The 15,120-nt window shown below is 36.5% G+C and overlaps 1 protein-coding gene across 10 annotated transcripts in view; it reads right to left on the bottom strand.

Annotated features, from left to right (window-relative positions):
* DCAF6 (DDB1 and CUL4 associated factor 6) overlaps nucleotides 1-15,120 on the bottom strand; it is a 142,436-nt gene that overhangs the window by 62,946 nt on the left and 64,370 nt on the right. For all 10 annotated transcript variants that reach the window (XM_033198758.1, XM_033198759.1, XM_033198755.1 and 7 more), the window contains exons 8-10: nucleotides 7,810-7,903; nucleotides 6,391-6,510; nucleotides 5,587-5,847 (exon numbers count right to left, since the gene is read on the bottom strand). In XM_033198758.1, the coding sequence (XP_033054649.1) occupies nucleotides 5,587-5,847; nucleotides 6,391-6,510; nucleotides 7,810-7,903 (475 nt within the window). The remainder of the gene's footprint in view (nucleotides 1-5,586; nucleotides 5,848-6,390; nucleotides 6,511-7,809; nucleotides 7,904-15,120) is intronic.

Here is a 15,120-nt window from a genome sequence, read left to right as displayed (position 1 = left end):
ATTTTTTAAAGTATTTCTGTAAGTTCCCTTAAAATGTCTTCAGAACAATCTAAGAAAAATTATCTACTCAATCCTATGTGGTCTAGACAGTCAAAGGCAAACAATGGATCCAAAATGATAAATGGTTAGACAGCTAATCACAGCATCTCTCTTCTGGGTGTTACCAAATTTTGGAAACTTAATGGAAACAGCCAGAGTAAATGACTGGGGCTAAAAGTATAAAGACTAAAATATAGCTAAATATATCCTATCTAGTCTATATCAGCTTAAAGACAACAAAATGTCCCATCATACTTTTAATCGTATCTTTACAGGGTGGATATTGTTGGGGAAAAAAGACGCTTACTCAGAGACAACAAGATAGACAATATCCTGTCTTCATGAGAGCTTATTATAGTAAAAGAAATGTTATAAACAATCAAAAGTGAAAAATATTATAAATTTTTATAAGTGCTTTTCAGAAAATAACACGGTTATATAAAAGAGAATAAAATTTCAGCAAGAAGAAAAAGGAAAGAGGACTTTACCTAGGGTAGTTATGAAAGACCTGTCTTATACGGCATTTGAGTTGAGACCCAAGGAAAAGGAAGTTGGCCAAGTGATAAGCCAGGACAAGGGCTTCCCAAGTATACAGAGAATAACACTAAGAACAAAGTGTAAAAAGGAAAGAAAACAAAAGACAGGAAAGAAAGAGAGATAGAAAAGATAGGAAAGGAGAAAGGGAAGGGGAGGGGAGGGGGAGAGGAAGGGGGAGGGAAGGGAAGTAAGAAAAGAGAGAGAGAGAAAGAAAGAGAAAGCAAGCAAGTGGGAGGAAGAGAGGGAGGAGCGGGGTGGGGGAGGGAAGAGGAGGGAGGGGAGGGGTAGAGGGAGGGGGAAGGAAGGGAAGGGAAGGGAAAGAAAAGAAAGAATTTGGCACCGAAATGTTTTGGTAACCCGAAAGAAACAAGTAGTACATCTAGAGTGTAACAGTCATCAGGTACTGAGAAAACGAAATGAGATGAGACTAGAGAGATAGGGAAGGGCAGGTCATATAAGTTCTTATAGGTCCACAGCAAGGAGTTTGATTTTTTTTTTCTTTTGTAGTTGTATTTCTAAATGCAATTAGGAGCCTCTGAAGGGATTTAAACAGCAAAGTTATATAATCTGATTTAACATTTTTAAATACTCATTCTGGCTCCTGCATGGAGAATACATTATAACGGAACAACAGTAGGTACAGGGAGATCAATTAGGAGACAAGAAATGATGGTGAGATGAAAAGACATAGGATATAGTTTAGATACAGGAGTGACAGAACTTGCTGATGAACTGGCATGGGACTTGAGGGAAAGGAAGGAATCAAGAATAACTCACAAGTTATTCAAAAAAGCAAATGGACCAAGAGGGAGCCAATTAGGGAACAGGAAGGGTAGGAGGCTGCATTAAGTTTTAGTTTGAACATGTAAATTTACGATGTACAACAATAGGCCAGGTGCAGTGGCTCACGCCTGTAATCCCAGTATTTTGGGAGGCCGAGGCGGGAGGATTGCTTGAGGTTAGGAGTTCAAGACCAGCCTGACTAACATGGGGAAACCCCATTTCTACTAAAAATACAAAAATTTGCTGGGTGTGGTGGCAGGAACCTGTAATCCCAGCTACTTGGGAGGCTGAGGCAGGAGAACTGCTTTATGCTTTAACCCAGGAGGCGGAGGCTGCAGTGACCTGAGATCATGCCACTGCACTCCAGCCTGGGCGACAGAGTGAGACTTGTCTTGAAAAAAAAAAAAAAGATGTACAACAGTAACAAAAAAATACTGTCAAAATAGCAGTCAAACACAAGGGTCTGGAACTCAGGGTTAGAAGATCAGACTGCTGATACATATTTGTGAGTCATCAATTTACGAGAAATATTAAAAGCTATGGGGAACTGACACAATCACTCAGAGAAAAAGCATATGAAGAGAAGAGAGCCAAAACTAAGGGGTTCGATTATAATATTCAGAAGGAGATAGAACAAGAAACACGAACAATAGTTACTGAAAACCCACCAGAATTAGTAAGAGTAAATAGGCAAACATGATATCATAGATGCCAAGAAAGGGAAGTGTTTCAAGAAGGAGTGACAGCCTATGTTAAATGCAACCGGGTCGAAAATTCTAGTAAGGTAGTAACAGAGAAATATCCTCTAAACTGGTAAATGTCACTGGTGACTTTGATCAAAAGTTTCAGAGAAAACGGGTGTTGAAAAGCAGATTGGGGTTGGTTAATAAGGCTAATAAGATGATAATAAGGTCAATAAGAAGGATGGCAAGAAAATGGAGATAGCATCTATCAACAACTCTTCTGAGGATTCTCATTATGAAAGCAGCAGACAAGTAAGGCAATAGCTGAAGGGGAATGTGAGATAATTAAGACAAAATTTTTAAAGAAAAGAGATAATAAGAGCATGTTAAGGCCAAAAAAACCAATCCGGCAAAAAAAAAAAAAAAAGGCAATGATAATGCAAGAGAAAAGCTGGAAAGGATGGCAATTACATTGACTAGCTTTTGATAGGAGCAGACACATTTCTTCCAAAATGTGTTTCTGCTTCTATCACAATGTAAGTACAGATGTTGGAAAGGTTGGAAATTATTGATAGTAGGAAAATGAGTACTTTTATTTTCACTGTGAATGAAAGGTTAGACTCTGGAAGTGGGGCAAAGATGAAGGGGAGTATTAAAGTTTGAGAGACATGAAGGTGTAAAATAGTCATTTTGTACAGCTGGAGAGCAACAGTGTGAGACTGCTCTGATGCAGTGTTGAGCACCCATTGAAATTTGTGGTCATAACTTTCTTCACTATCATTCAGTGATTCCACTGTAGACTAAGAGAAGGCAGACAATTAGGTTCAACTAGAGATGGAGCACAGCAAATTTTCATATTCCCATTGTCCCTTTCTTTGATTATCAGTAAAAATGATGGAGGACATGTAAAGCAAAGGGATAAACACTTACATAAAAAGGTATCCACAGCAAGGCGAGTATAGATAGAAGCATACTTTATCATTTTCTCTATCTCTATGCAGGGAAATAATAGAAATCATGGTCCTAAGCTGACATTCCCATCTACTACATTCACCCAATGGACAGTTCCCAATATTCACAAACACATTTGGACTTAGGTTATGGCAAATGCAAAAGAGACTGGAGAAAAAACAAAAACAGAAACAAAGTCCTTACTGCTGAACTGTTGAACTCCAGAATAAAGAAAAGGCTGTTATCAGAACAATTACAGACATAACCTTTAGATGTTACATCTAACACCAAATCATGTATCTCAATAGTGATACTGTCTTGATAACATGGAAATATTCTAATTATCTATAGCATAGTCAACCAAAATTCTCTCAATAATCTCCAAGTTAAAAATATTTCATTACTTTCTATAAATAATTTATGAGTAAAAGTACTGAGTAGTGTTTCAACAATCATCACATGATCACCAAAAATATTTTTTCTTCAATAATTCAAATGACTGTCACATTTAATACTTACATTAAATATTGAAAGGAATTTAGCAATTTGAAATGCAGTATTAAAATGCATTAAATAGCTTTAAAAAATAAAGTTCCAGGCTGGGCGCTGTGGCTCACGCCTGTAATCCCAGCACTTTGGGAGGCCGAGGTGGGTGGATCACAAGGTCAGGAGATCGAGACCATCCTGGCTAAGATGGTGAAACCCCGTCTCTACTAAAAATACAAAAAAAATTAGCCAGGCGTGGTGGCGGGCACCTGTAGTCCCAGCTACTCGTGGGGCTGAGACAGGAGAATGGTGTGAACCTGGGAGATGGAGCTTACAGTGAGCAGAGATTGCGCCACGGCACTCCAGCCTGGGCAACAAAGCGAGACTCTGTCTCAAACCAAAAAAAAAAAAGTTCCAAATACTTTACTCATAAATATGTTTAAGAAACAACTAGAATTAGCTGAGATTCAGTGGAAGCTGAATGTAAGCTTGAGTCTTCTTGATAAGTTTTCCTAAAAACTTATAATTGATCAAAATGTTCAAGAATATTTCCAAAAATGCTATCACTTTAAAAATTCTTGCTTTTCCCAACTTTACCTGCTTTGAAACACAAACTTTTAACGACTTCTGCCCTTAACTCCCAAATCTTCCAAAATATTTTATTTTTCCATAAATTAAAATGCTATGTCGATTGAGTGTGAAAACCTTGATTCTGTAGCTCAGCTTTAGCTTATTATTATGGATAAAATACATACAGTGTTAACAGTTATGTAATTGACTCTGGCTTTTATTCCCATAGAAACTGAAAATGAATTACTAAACGTGGTATATACCGATAAAAGAGTGCTTAAATTAAAACATCCCATATTTGGTAATCTGGCATTAGTTTCCAGAGATGTAAGAATAAAGTGACAGCTTGGCAGCTAAGCTGTTAGAAATTTTTTTATAGGTTTCAGCTTAGGCCTGCCAGCTCATATTTCTAGTTGCTAATAATTCTGGCTCTATATTGAGTAAAATTCTTCCTTAGAAGAACCAAAGAAAACTATGAATAAATATCTTATTGGTTTTTATAATTACATGTATATAGTTTAAAGTGCCGAGTAAACTGCAGATACATCTGTTGAAAATTACTATTATAAATACTAGCACATTCTATAGTTAGGGGAAAAAAGTTGACCATGAGGATTTATAATACTGGGAAGAAAATAGCATTTTAACAGAATGTAGAGGTTTTTTTCACTAGCATCAAGTATCAAGAAGATAAGCATTTTTTCATGTAAATACTGGAGAAATAAATTTTTTGCTAAATTATATGTTGTGGACAAAATACCATATCAAATCCACTATAGAGAGTATATTAAAAAATGGCTGGGTGCGGTGGCTCAAGCCTGGAATCCCAGCACTTTGGGAGGCCGAGACGGGCGGATCACAAGGTCAGGAGATCGAGACCACCCTGGCTAATACGGTGAAACCCCGTCTCTACTAAAGAATACAAAAAACTAGCCGGGCGACGAGGCGGGCGCCTGTAGTCCCAGCTACTTGGGAGGCGGAGGCAGGAGAATGGCGTAAACCCGGGAGGCGGAGCTTGCAGTGAGCTGAGAATCGGCCACCGCACTCCAGCCTGGGCGACAGAGCCAGACTCCGTCTCAAAAAAAAAAAGAGAGAGTATATTAAAAGTACTGCATTATTTGAGGGAAAATAATCAAGAATACAGGCAAAATGAAACTAATACTGATATTTTCATAATCACTTTAATATAGACATAAAACCAAACAAATCTAGAAGATATTTTGGTCTCTAATAATCTATAAAATAATATTTAAGTCAGGCACATTAAACTATGTCAAAACACTATCTTTTGGTACCTGTACTTTTAAAATAATTGTTTCATATAAATTGAAGATTCCTGCTATTTGTTAAAACTCATGCAAGTAAGACATAATTTTTGTGTTTAAGTTACATAACCATATATTACATCTCATTTTGATCATTTATTCCAACAAGAAGTTGATGTGATTTAGTATCTTTCAAAATAGCCAGTAAAGAAGTTTTCATTATCAAAAATCATGAGATGAACCACAGCATACTTAGAGAGGAATATCCTCACCAGACTGATGATGTGTGTGGTGTCCAGATGCCTCAACAGACTGCCTTTGTTCACTGTCTGGAGAAGATAGCAAAGGAGTAGAATGAGGGCTTTCTGTGGGAGATGATGTCGAATGAGCCTGAGCTGACGTTGTAGAGGATGTAGAAGGCTGAAGAAATTGTTCAGGTGGTGTATCTACTTCCATTGCAGTTTCACTCACTTCCAAATCAGGACTTGATGGGACCGTAGGAAGAGCTGAAATATCTGATTGACTTGTTCCACCTTCAAAACACAGATTAACACAAATTCAAATTTTAAATATTTTCCAAAATCAACAACTCTAAACAGATACATTCAGAAAACACATTTATATTTACACACACAAATATATAATTTCAGTGATAATAACCACTGGTGATTTGGTCCATTTAACAAAATAGGCCGGTCAAGAGGGGTAAAAATTTATCTACAACATATTCCTGTTAAAGCAATCAATCTTTCCAATTACATAAAACTTGTTTATACAAAGAATTTTAAATATTTCCATTCTCAGAGCGCATTAAAAAAACACTTAAAATGGGGAATCTCAGATTCTTTTACTTTACTTTGAGAAAAGCAAAAGATATGCACTAGGTCTAATGGCACCAGAAGGGACAAATTATGTCCAATACCTTTTATTCTCTACTACTTCACACCATACAATAAGAACCTTGTGATTATTACAGATGTAAAACATAGTATAATTTACATGATATAAATAAAAACTGGCTTTCATAAGTAGTTTTTGTCAGCTTTCTGATGACTTTAATTAATATGAAAAATTACCTCTGGGTCGAGATCTTCCTCGTCCTCTATTGCTTTGTGCAACCTCACTTGCTTCTTCGAACCATCTTGATAACATATCAGACATTCTCTGCATCAATGACACATTGGGACTCTGCTCTCCTATTACAATATAGGTCTTATCAGTGAGTTTAGTAACGAGTCAGAATCTTTCATTAATACAAAAACCTAGATTTGAAGGGCTTTAAAATGAAAGCATTTTTTAAAAAATCAAATTTCCTAAATAAATTGTACGAATATATATAAATCAATTAGAGCTTTCATCACATTTTATAGTAATTGTTTTATGAGTGACTCTCCATGTGTATGGTAAAGTTTCTCGAGAACAGGGTTCATCTCTCACTCGTCTTTGCTTATTCTTAGGTACCTCTAAACCTCCCACCTCCTACCTCAACCTAAATTTTTAGTTCTAAGAGTACCCAGCCAAGAAGGGCTCATGAATTCTAAGTTTAATAAATTAAAAGAAAGGTTTTCCCTCCCCCTAAAGCATTATAATGAAATACAGACACAAAATAGCCTTATGTTTTTACATGAAGTTTCCTTAAAGTCAATTTATTTTCATCATCATTTACTATAAGAAAATTTCAGATATTTGAAATTAACTGGAACCACAAAGTATTTTGTCTCCTCCCTCACTCCTTTTCCTCCTGCAAGTAAACAAGTTTTTCCAAGGGCATTTTCAAATTAAAAGTGTAATGTCAAATTCAAAATGTGACAACTCTATTCTATAGTCTTATAATTTAAAATGAAAATCGGCTCTCCTCACATTTTCTGTGAAATCAGAGTTTCTTTTACACTTTACTGCCTTTATATAATGTAGCTCATATATTGGGGAATATGCTTTTGATCACAAAAGATGTTTCAGAGGTCATTATAGTAAGATTTTGGTTACAGACCAATTTAATAAAACATAATTATACAGAATTATAATTCATAGATTAATTATATTTTCAAGTGTGCTATCTTAAAGCTCCCAGGGTAGTTTCTTATGCTTATCAAAGGCACTTGATAGAAAGAAAAAATATTTTATGTGCTAATATAAAACCCTTAGGCTGAGTTTTCATTTCTCTTAATATCTAATAGAAAGGCAAAAATTGAGAAGTCTGACAACACTCAATGTACTATGGGACAATGGGCATTCTTATACTTTCAGTGGGAATGTAAATTAGCACATCTTTTTTGGAGAGTAATTTGATAACAATTACCAAAATTAAAAGGTACTTATCCAGTGACTCAGCCATTCCACTTCTAAGAATTTATCCTAAGATATATTTGCATAAGTATACTTTTATGTACAAGAATGTTCATTACAGAATCATTTATAATAGTGAAGAAACTGGAAGTTAAAATATTAATTTTAAAATACCATATACAAGGAAAAGCTGACCAAAGCATAGTTACCATCTCGTTCTCGTTCACTCTCCGGCCTTGCTCTGGGTCCAGTATCTGACCAATCACCACGAAGTCTCAAACGCTTAACTGGTGGTTGTCGCAACTAAAAAATAAGAACGGGTAAATTCTATGTAAGTTTAAAACTCACCTACTCTACTCTTAAAACACACTTTATGTCTATTTATTTCCATCTCCTGACTTCTTAAGTATGCAAATTAGATCTACATGAAAATATGAAAGACACCGGTATAAGTCACATCAGTCTTTTGAAGCACTCATTCTGAGGATAAATATCCACTGATGTTGATAGCCTATATCTAATATCTTCAACCTAAAGAGTCTGAATGCAACTTTGAAATCATGTATATGTGATTTCTAATCCCACCCGTATCACCTTTCAGCTGACAAAAGGAAGACATTTTTAACCATCTTGAGCCTTAGTTTTCAACTGTGATGATAAATAGAGTCCAGGTAAATTACCCACATACCTAATTAATAATGGGAGTCCTCATTATTTTTACTTATTATTGACAATTTACTCTTCGATTCCCAAACAGAATCTATTCCAACCCTTTATGACTTGCCTCAGGCTATCTATTCCATCCTGCTGCCCTCATTCCTGCCCTCTAACAATTTTTCCTCCTATTTCAGAGAAAATAAAAATGACATCATTTTCTTCAGCTGAATTCTACAAATTAAGCCTACATCTACAACTTTGTAACTCCTTCCAGCCTTTCTTGAAGGGTGTATCATTTATTCTATTTAAGCCTAATTTCTCCATCTGTGCTTTTTATTTCATTCCTTCAACTCCTTGAGTATCCTGCTTGACCCATTATTCTCTCTTTTCTATACCTACATTCATTTTCTCTCTCAGTTCTTTGTCACAACATACTAAAGGTTCCTATCATTTTTAAGGAAAAAAAAATATTTCAACTTCACAAAACCTCAGTTTTACAGCTATAGTCCTTTCTCTTGCTATCACTTTACTCAAGCTTCTTGAGAAAATTCTATATTCAATCTACCACTCCTCCTTCAATCCACTGTAGTCAATCTTTCCAATGATATCCTATCTTTCCACTAACTTCATTCTCACCAGTCAGCAGTGAATGACCAATTGCCAAGTTCACTGATCAATTATAAAAATGGTCAATAGGCCAGGCGCAGTGGCTCAAGCCTGTAATTCCAGCACTTTGGAGGCCGAGACGGGCGGATCACGATGTCAGGAGATCAAGACCATCCTGGCTAACACGGTGAAACCTCGTCTCTACTAAAAATACAAAAACTAGCCGGGCGAGGTGGCGGGTGCCTGTAGTCCCAGCTACTTGGGAGGCTGAGGCAGGAGAATGGCGTAAACCCGGGAGGCGGAGCTTGCAGTGAGCTGAGATCCGGCCACTGCACTCCAGCCCGGGCGACAGAGCGAGACTCTGCCTCAAAACAAAACAAAACAAAACAAAACAAAAATGCTCAATAATATGATCAATAATCAATTGCCAACTCAAACAGCATCTTTCAGAGCTTATTTGACATGTTTATGTCACCTATCACTCTTGACTGCTCCCTTTAATGTTTACATTTTTAACTTTTTTTTCCCCCCAGGCAGGGTCTCACACTCTTGTCCAGGCTGGATTGCAGTGGTCCCATCCTAGCTCACTGTAACCCCCAACTCCAGAGCTAATATGATCTCCAGCCACAGCTTCCTGAGTAGTTGGTGCATGTGCCACCACAACCAGGTAAGTTTTTAAAAATTTTTTTAGAGATGGAGTCTAGCTATGTTGCCCAGATTGGTCTTGAACTCCTGGCCTCAAGCAATCCTCCCACTTCAGCCTCTCAAAGTGTTGGGATTATAGGCATGAACCACCACATCTGATCCATTTTAAACATTTTTGTATTGAAATATAATTAACATACCATAATATACATAATTTTAACTTATACAATTCAGTGGTGTATATTCATAAAGCGGTACAACCATCATCATTATATAATTCCAGACCATTTTCATCATCCCAGAAACAAACCATCATCAGCCACTCCCCACTCATCCCCTGCTCAGATCCTGGCAATCACTAATCTACTTCCTGTCTCTGTGGATATGCCTTTTCTAAACATTTCATATAAATAAATCATACAATACATGGCCTTTTGTGTTTGGTTTCTTTCACTTAGCATTACGTTTTCAAGGTTTATTCATATTGTAGCAGGTATCAGCACTTCATTTTTCATGGCGAATAATACCCCATTTTAGCAAGATACCCTATTCTGTTCATCCATTCATCAACTGGTTGATGAATAAACTTATTCCACTTATTGGCTATTATAAATAATGCTGAACTGAGCATATGTACGAGTTTCTGTAGGAACATGTTTCAATTCTCTTGGGTATACAGGAGAACTACCCAAAAGAATTGAAACATAGTACCTCATTTTATTGCACTTTGCTTTACTGAATTTCACAGATACTGTGGTTTTTTTTTTACAAATTTAGTGGCAACCCTGCACTGAATAAGAAAGACTATTGGTGCTATTTTTCCAACAGCATGTTCCCATGTTATGTCTGTGTCACATTTCAGTAATTCTCGTATTTCAAACTTTTTCATTATTATCCTACCTATATTATGGTGATCCATGATCAGAGATCTTTGATCTTACTATTGTAATTGCTCTGGGGGGCCATAAACCACATCCATATAAGACTCTGAATCTAACTGACAAATGTTATGTGTATTCTGACTGCTTCACTGACCAGCTGTTTCCTCATCTCTCTCCCTCTCCTTGAGTCTTCCAATTCCCTGAGACACAACAATAACATTGAAATTAGGCCATTTAATAACCCTACAATCGCCTCTAAGTGTTCAAATGAAAGGAAGAGTCATATGCCTTTCACTTTAAATCAAAAGCTAGAAACGATTAAGCTAAGTGAGGAAAGCATGTTGAAAGCCAAGACAGGCCAAAAGCTAGGCCTCTTGCACCAAACAGCAAAGTTGTAAAAGCAAAGTAAAAGTTCTGGAAGGAACTTTTAGAAGTGCTACTCCAGTGGACGTATGAACAATAAGAAAATGAAACAGCCTTATTGCTAATATGGAAATAGTCTGAGTGGTCTAGAAAGAAGATCAAATCAGTCATCACATTCCCTTAAGCTAAAGCCTAACCCAGAGCAAGGTCCTAAATCTCTTTAATGCTATGAAAACTGAGAGAGGTGAGGGAGCTGCAGAATAAAAGTCTGAAGCTAAGAGGGGTTGGTTCATGCAGTTTAAGGAAAGAAGCTGTCTCTCTATAACATAAAAGTACAAGATAAAACAGCAAGTCCTGATGCGGAAGCTGCAAGTTATCCAGAAGATCTAGTTAAGATAATTGATCAAAGTGGCTACACTAAACAACAGATTTCCAATGCAGATGAAACAGTCTTCTATCAGAAGCAGAGGCCATTTAGGACTTTTACAGCTAGAGAGGAGAAGTTGATGCTTGGCTTCAAAGCTTCCAAGGACATGCTGGTTCTCTTGTTAAGGGCTTATGCAGTGGTGACATTAAGCAGAAGCCAATGCTCATTTACTATTCTGAAAATCCTAAGGCCCTTAAGAATTATGTTTAATTGAATCTGCTCTATAAATGGAATAACAAAGCCTGGGTAAGGGCACATTTCTTTACAGCATGTTTTACTGACTATTTGAAGCCCACTATTGAGACCTACTGCCCAGAAAGAAAGATTCCTTTCAAAATACTACTGGGCACTGACAATGCGCACCTGGTCATCCAAGGGCTCTGATGGAGATATACAAGGAGATTAACGTTTTCATTGCATCCCATGGATCAAAGAGTAATTTCAACTTTCAGGTCTTATTTAAGAAACACATTTTGTAAGGTTATAGCTGCCATAGATAGTGATTGCTCTTACGGATCTGTGAAAAGTCAACTGAACACCTAGAAAGGATTCACCATTCTACATGCCTTATTAAGAACATCTGTGATTCGTGGGAGGTCAAAATGACAATATTAACAGGGGTTTGGAAGAAGTTAATGCCAACCCTAATGGATTACTTTGAGAGGTAGAAGACTTCAGTAGAGGTAGTCACTGCAGATGAGGTGAGAACAACAAAGAACTAGAATTAGAAGTACAGACTGAAGGTGTGACTAAATTGTTGCAATCTCATGATAAAACTTGAACAGATAAGGAGTTGCTCCTTACAGATGAGCCAAGTGGTTTCCTGAGGCTCAAACCACTTTCTTTGCTTATCCGTAAGAAGCAACTCCTAGTGAAGATGCTGTGAACATCGTTGAAATGACAACAAAGGATCTATTATAGAGTACTACATAAACTTAGTTGATAAAGCAGCAGGGTTTGAAATGATTAACTCCAATCTGGAGAAAAGTTCTATCGTGGGTAAGAAGCTATCAAACAGCATTACAAGCTACAAATACATCTTTTATGAAAGGAAGAGTCTATCGATGCAGCAAACTTTACTGATGTCTTATTTCAAGAAACTGTCACAGCCCCAACCTTCAACCACCACCACTCTGATCAGTCAGCAGTGATCAACATCAAGGTAAGCCCCTCAACCAGCAAAAAGAATACAACTTACTGAGGCTCAGATGATTATTAGCACTTTTTAGCAATGAAGTATTTTTAAATTAAGGTATACACATTGATTTTCAAGACATAATGTTATTGCACACTTAACAGACAATGGTACAGTATAAACATAACTTTTACATGCACCGGGAAACCAAAAGATCTGTGTGACTTGCTTTACTGCAATATTTTCTTTATTGCAATGGTCTAGAACCGAACCTGCAATATCTCCAAGAGAAGCCTGTATATCTAGGAGGGGAAGTATGGGTCATATAATAAGTCTAATTTTTGAGGGTTCCAGTTTCTCCACATGTTTGTCAACACTTGCTATTGTCTGTCCTTTTTATTTTAGTCATCCTAGTGGGTATGAAGTGATACCTCACTGTGGTTGTGATTTGCATTTCCCTGAGGACTAATAATGTTGAGCATCTCCTTATGTACTTATTGCCATTTCTATTATATGTCTTCTCTGGGGAAAAAAAAAAAAGGTATTATATATTCAAATCCTTTACCTATTTTTAAATTTGGATATTTGTCTTTTTATTGTTGCACTGTAAGTGCTCCTTATACATTCTGGATACTAAACTGTAACCAGACACACGATCTGCAAAACATTTCCTCCCATTCTGTGGGTCCTTTTATTTTTATTTATTTTTAAAAACAGCATTCATTGATTTTTTTCTCCCTGAAAATGAAGCAGGTTTTGATAAAAACTTGCTGACACTTAACTGTGAATTTTCTGATGTCTCCTGGAAACCATACCTACTAACATGAATAGAAAAAAATCTTTGCATCCTCAGCAAAGGAGACAGAAAAAAAAATTCCCATAAATTCCATATTATGTGTAAGATTGGCTAAAGGCTACTGATAATAGTAAAATCTACATAGGAAGACATAAGTGTGTGACAGGGAATAACCAGAACAAAGGAAACTTAATGTGAGAGCTGTACAAATTTTCAAACAACTAATCATTCCCAAACCGACAGGGCTTCATCCTTTATATGAACTATTCTTAAAATAATATAATAGAATCTTGCTTTGTGGTTTCAAGATAGAGGAATTTTTATATTACATAGGCAAAGAACTGGTTTTACAATCTCAGCAATTATTTCTAGAATAAAACCTTCAAATTAAAAACAATCCCAAGTTTGACTTTCTAAGTATGTGAAATAACCTAGTCAAGAATACTGAAAATGGCATTTCATTCACCAAATATTTTTTTGAGCACCTTTTATACGTCAGGTACTATTACAGGTATTGGAAAAGAACAGTGGACAAAACACACAAAAAAAATCCCCAGTGTCACAGAATTTACAGCCTGATGGAGCAAACAACACATGAAATAAAAAAGCAAAATATACATAGGAAGTTATTGTTATAGAGAGAAATAAAGTAGAAAAGGGGAAAGGCATATCAGTTAAAGTCTGTGATTTTAAATAGGATGGTGAAGTAGAGTTTCACCAAGAAGGTTACGTAAGCAAAGACCTGAAATACGAGGGAATCAAAAATCCAGGTATCCAGGGAAGAGCATTTCAGGTAGACTAAATGCAAAATCCTAAAATAGAGTCATGCTTGGCCTGAGTTATAAAGCAAGTAGATGTGGTTAGAGCAAAGAAGAGAACAGTAGAAGTAATAATTAGGACTGCATAATATAAGATCTTGAAGCCACCATAAGGACTTCAGTTTTGCTTTAGGTCAGATAGGGAGCCACTTAGAATGTTGATGAGAAAAGTGGCATGATTTAACTTATATTTCTAAGGATCACTTTGAATGCTGTATAGTTATAGGGCTGTAGGAAGGGAAAGCAGGCAGACTGGTTAGAAAGCTAGCAAAATCAAGTATAAAGGGGGACAGGTCTTGCCAGAGATGCTGACAGCTCGGATTCAGGGCGGTAATGCAGCAGGGTGGTGGTAAGCAGTAGTCCGATCTGGAGTATATTTTTAGGCACAAGCTATGAGGCCCAGAAGAAAATGAAGGAATGAATTCAACAAAGAAGCCCAATAATGGGTAGGGCAGGTGGTAAACTGTCAAAAATAAGAAAAGAGATATGATAAAAAGAAAACAGGATACAAAAATAAGGGAAAACAGGAAGTACAAAAAAAATTAAGACAAAAGAATGAACCAAAGAAAGAAGGGGGAAAAAATGAAAGAAATTATTAGAGGTGGTAAGGAAATAGAAAGGCCTCCACAAATTGAGAAAATGCAAAAATATTATGGAAACATAAAACAAAATCATACAATAAACTTTTATTCATGCTTTAAAACCTTCCTCAGGCTTTACTAATGTTCCCAATTAAGATCAATTACTCCCTACTTTGTTCTACTTATACAGAACATAGTCCTTATACATAATTCTATATTAAGTTTTACATATTTATTTACTTGTATCTCTACTTCCACTAAGTTGCGAATTCCTTGAGTAAGACATCATGTCTTTGTCTCATCATCCTTCATTTTCCAAAGTTTAGTAGAGGACTTGGTGTATAGTAGGCACCCAATAAATATTTGGTGAGTTGAGTTTGTCCGAACACTATCAGCAAAGTTTTAGTATAAAACACCAAAACGTGTTAGAATTACAAATAAGACAGGTTATTAATTTCTTCTATGCATACTTCTGAATTGTTTGGTTTGTTATAACACGCTTTTTTTTTTTTTTTTCCTGAGACTGACTTTCCCTCCTGTCGCCCAGGCTGGAGTGCAGTGGCGGGATCTCGGCTCACTGAAACCTCCTTCTCCAGGGTTCCAGGGATTCT

This window comes from Trachypithecus francoisi, unplaced genomic scaffold, assembly GCF_009764315.1.
Source record: "Trachypithecus francoisi isolate TF-2019V2 unplaced genomic scaffold, Tfra_2.0 Lachesis_group5, whole genome shotgun sequence".
Taxonomy (NCBI): Eukaryota; Metazoa; Chordata; class Mammalia; order Primates; family Cercopithecidae; genus Trachypithecus; species Trachypithecus francoisi.
The sequence above is the reverse complement of the archived record's forward strand: the minus strand, read 5'-3'. Positions and strand labels throughout refer to the sequence as shown.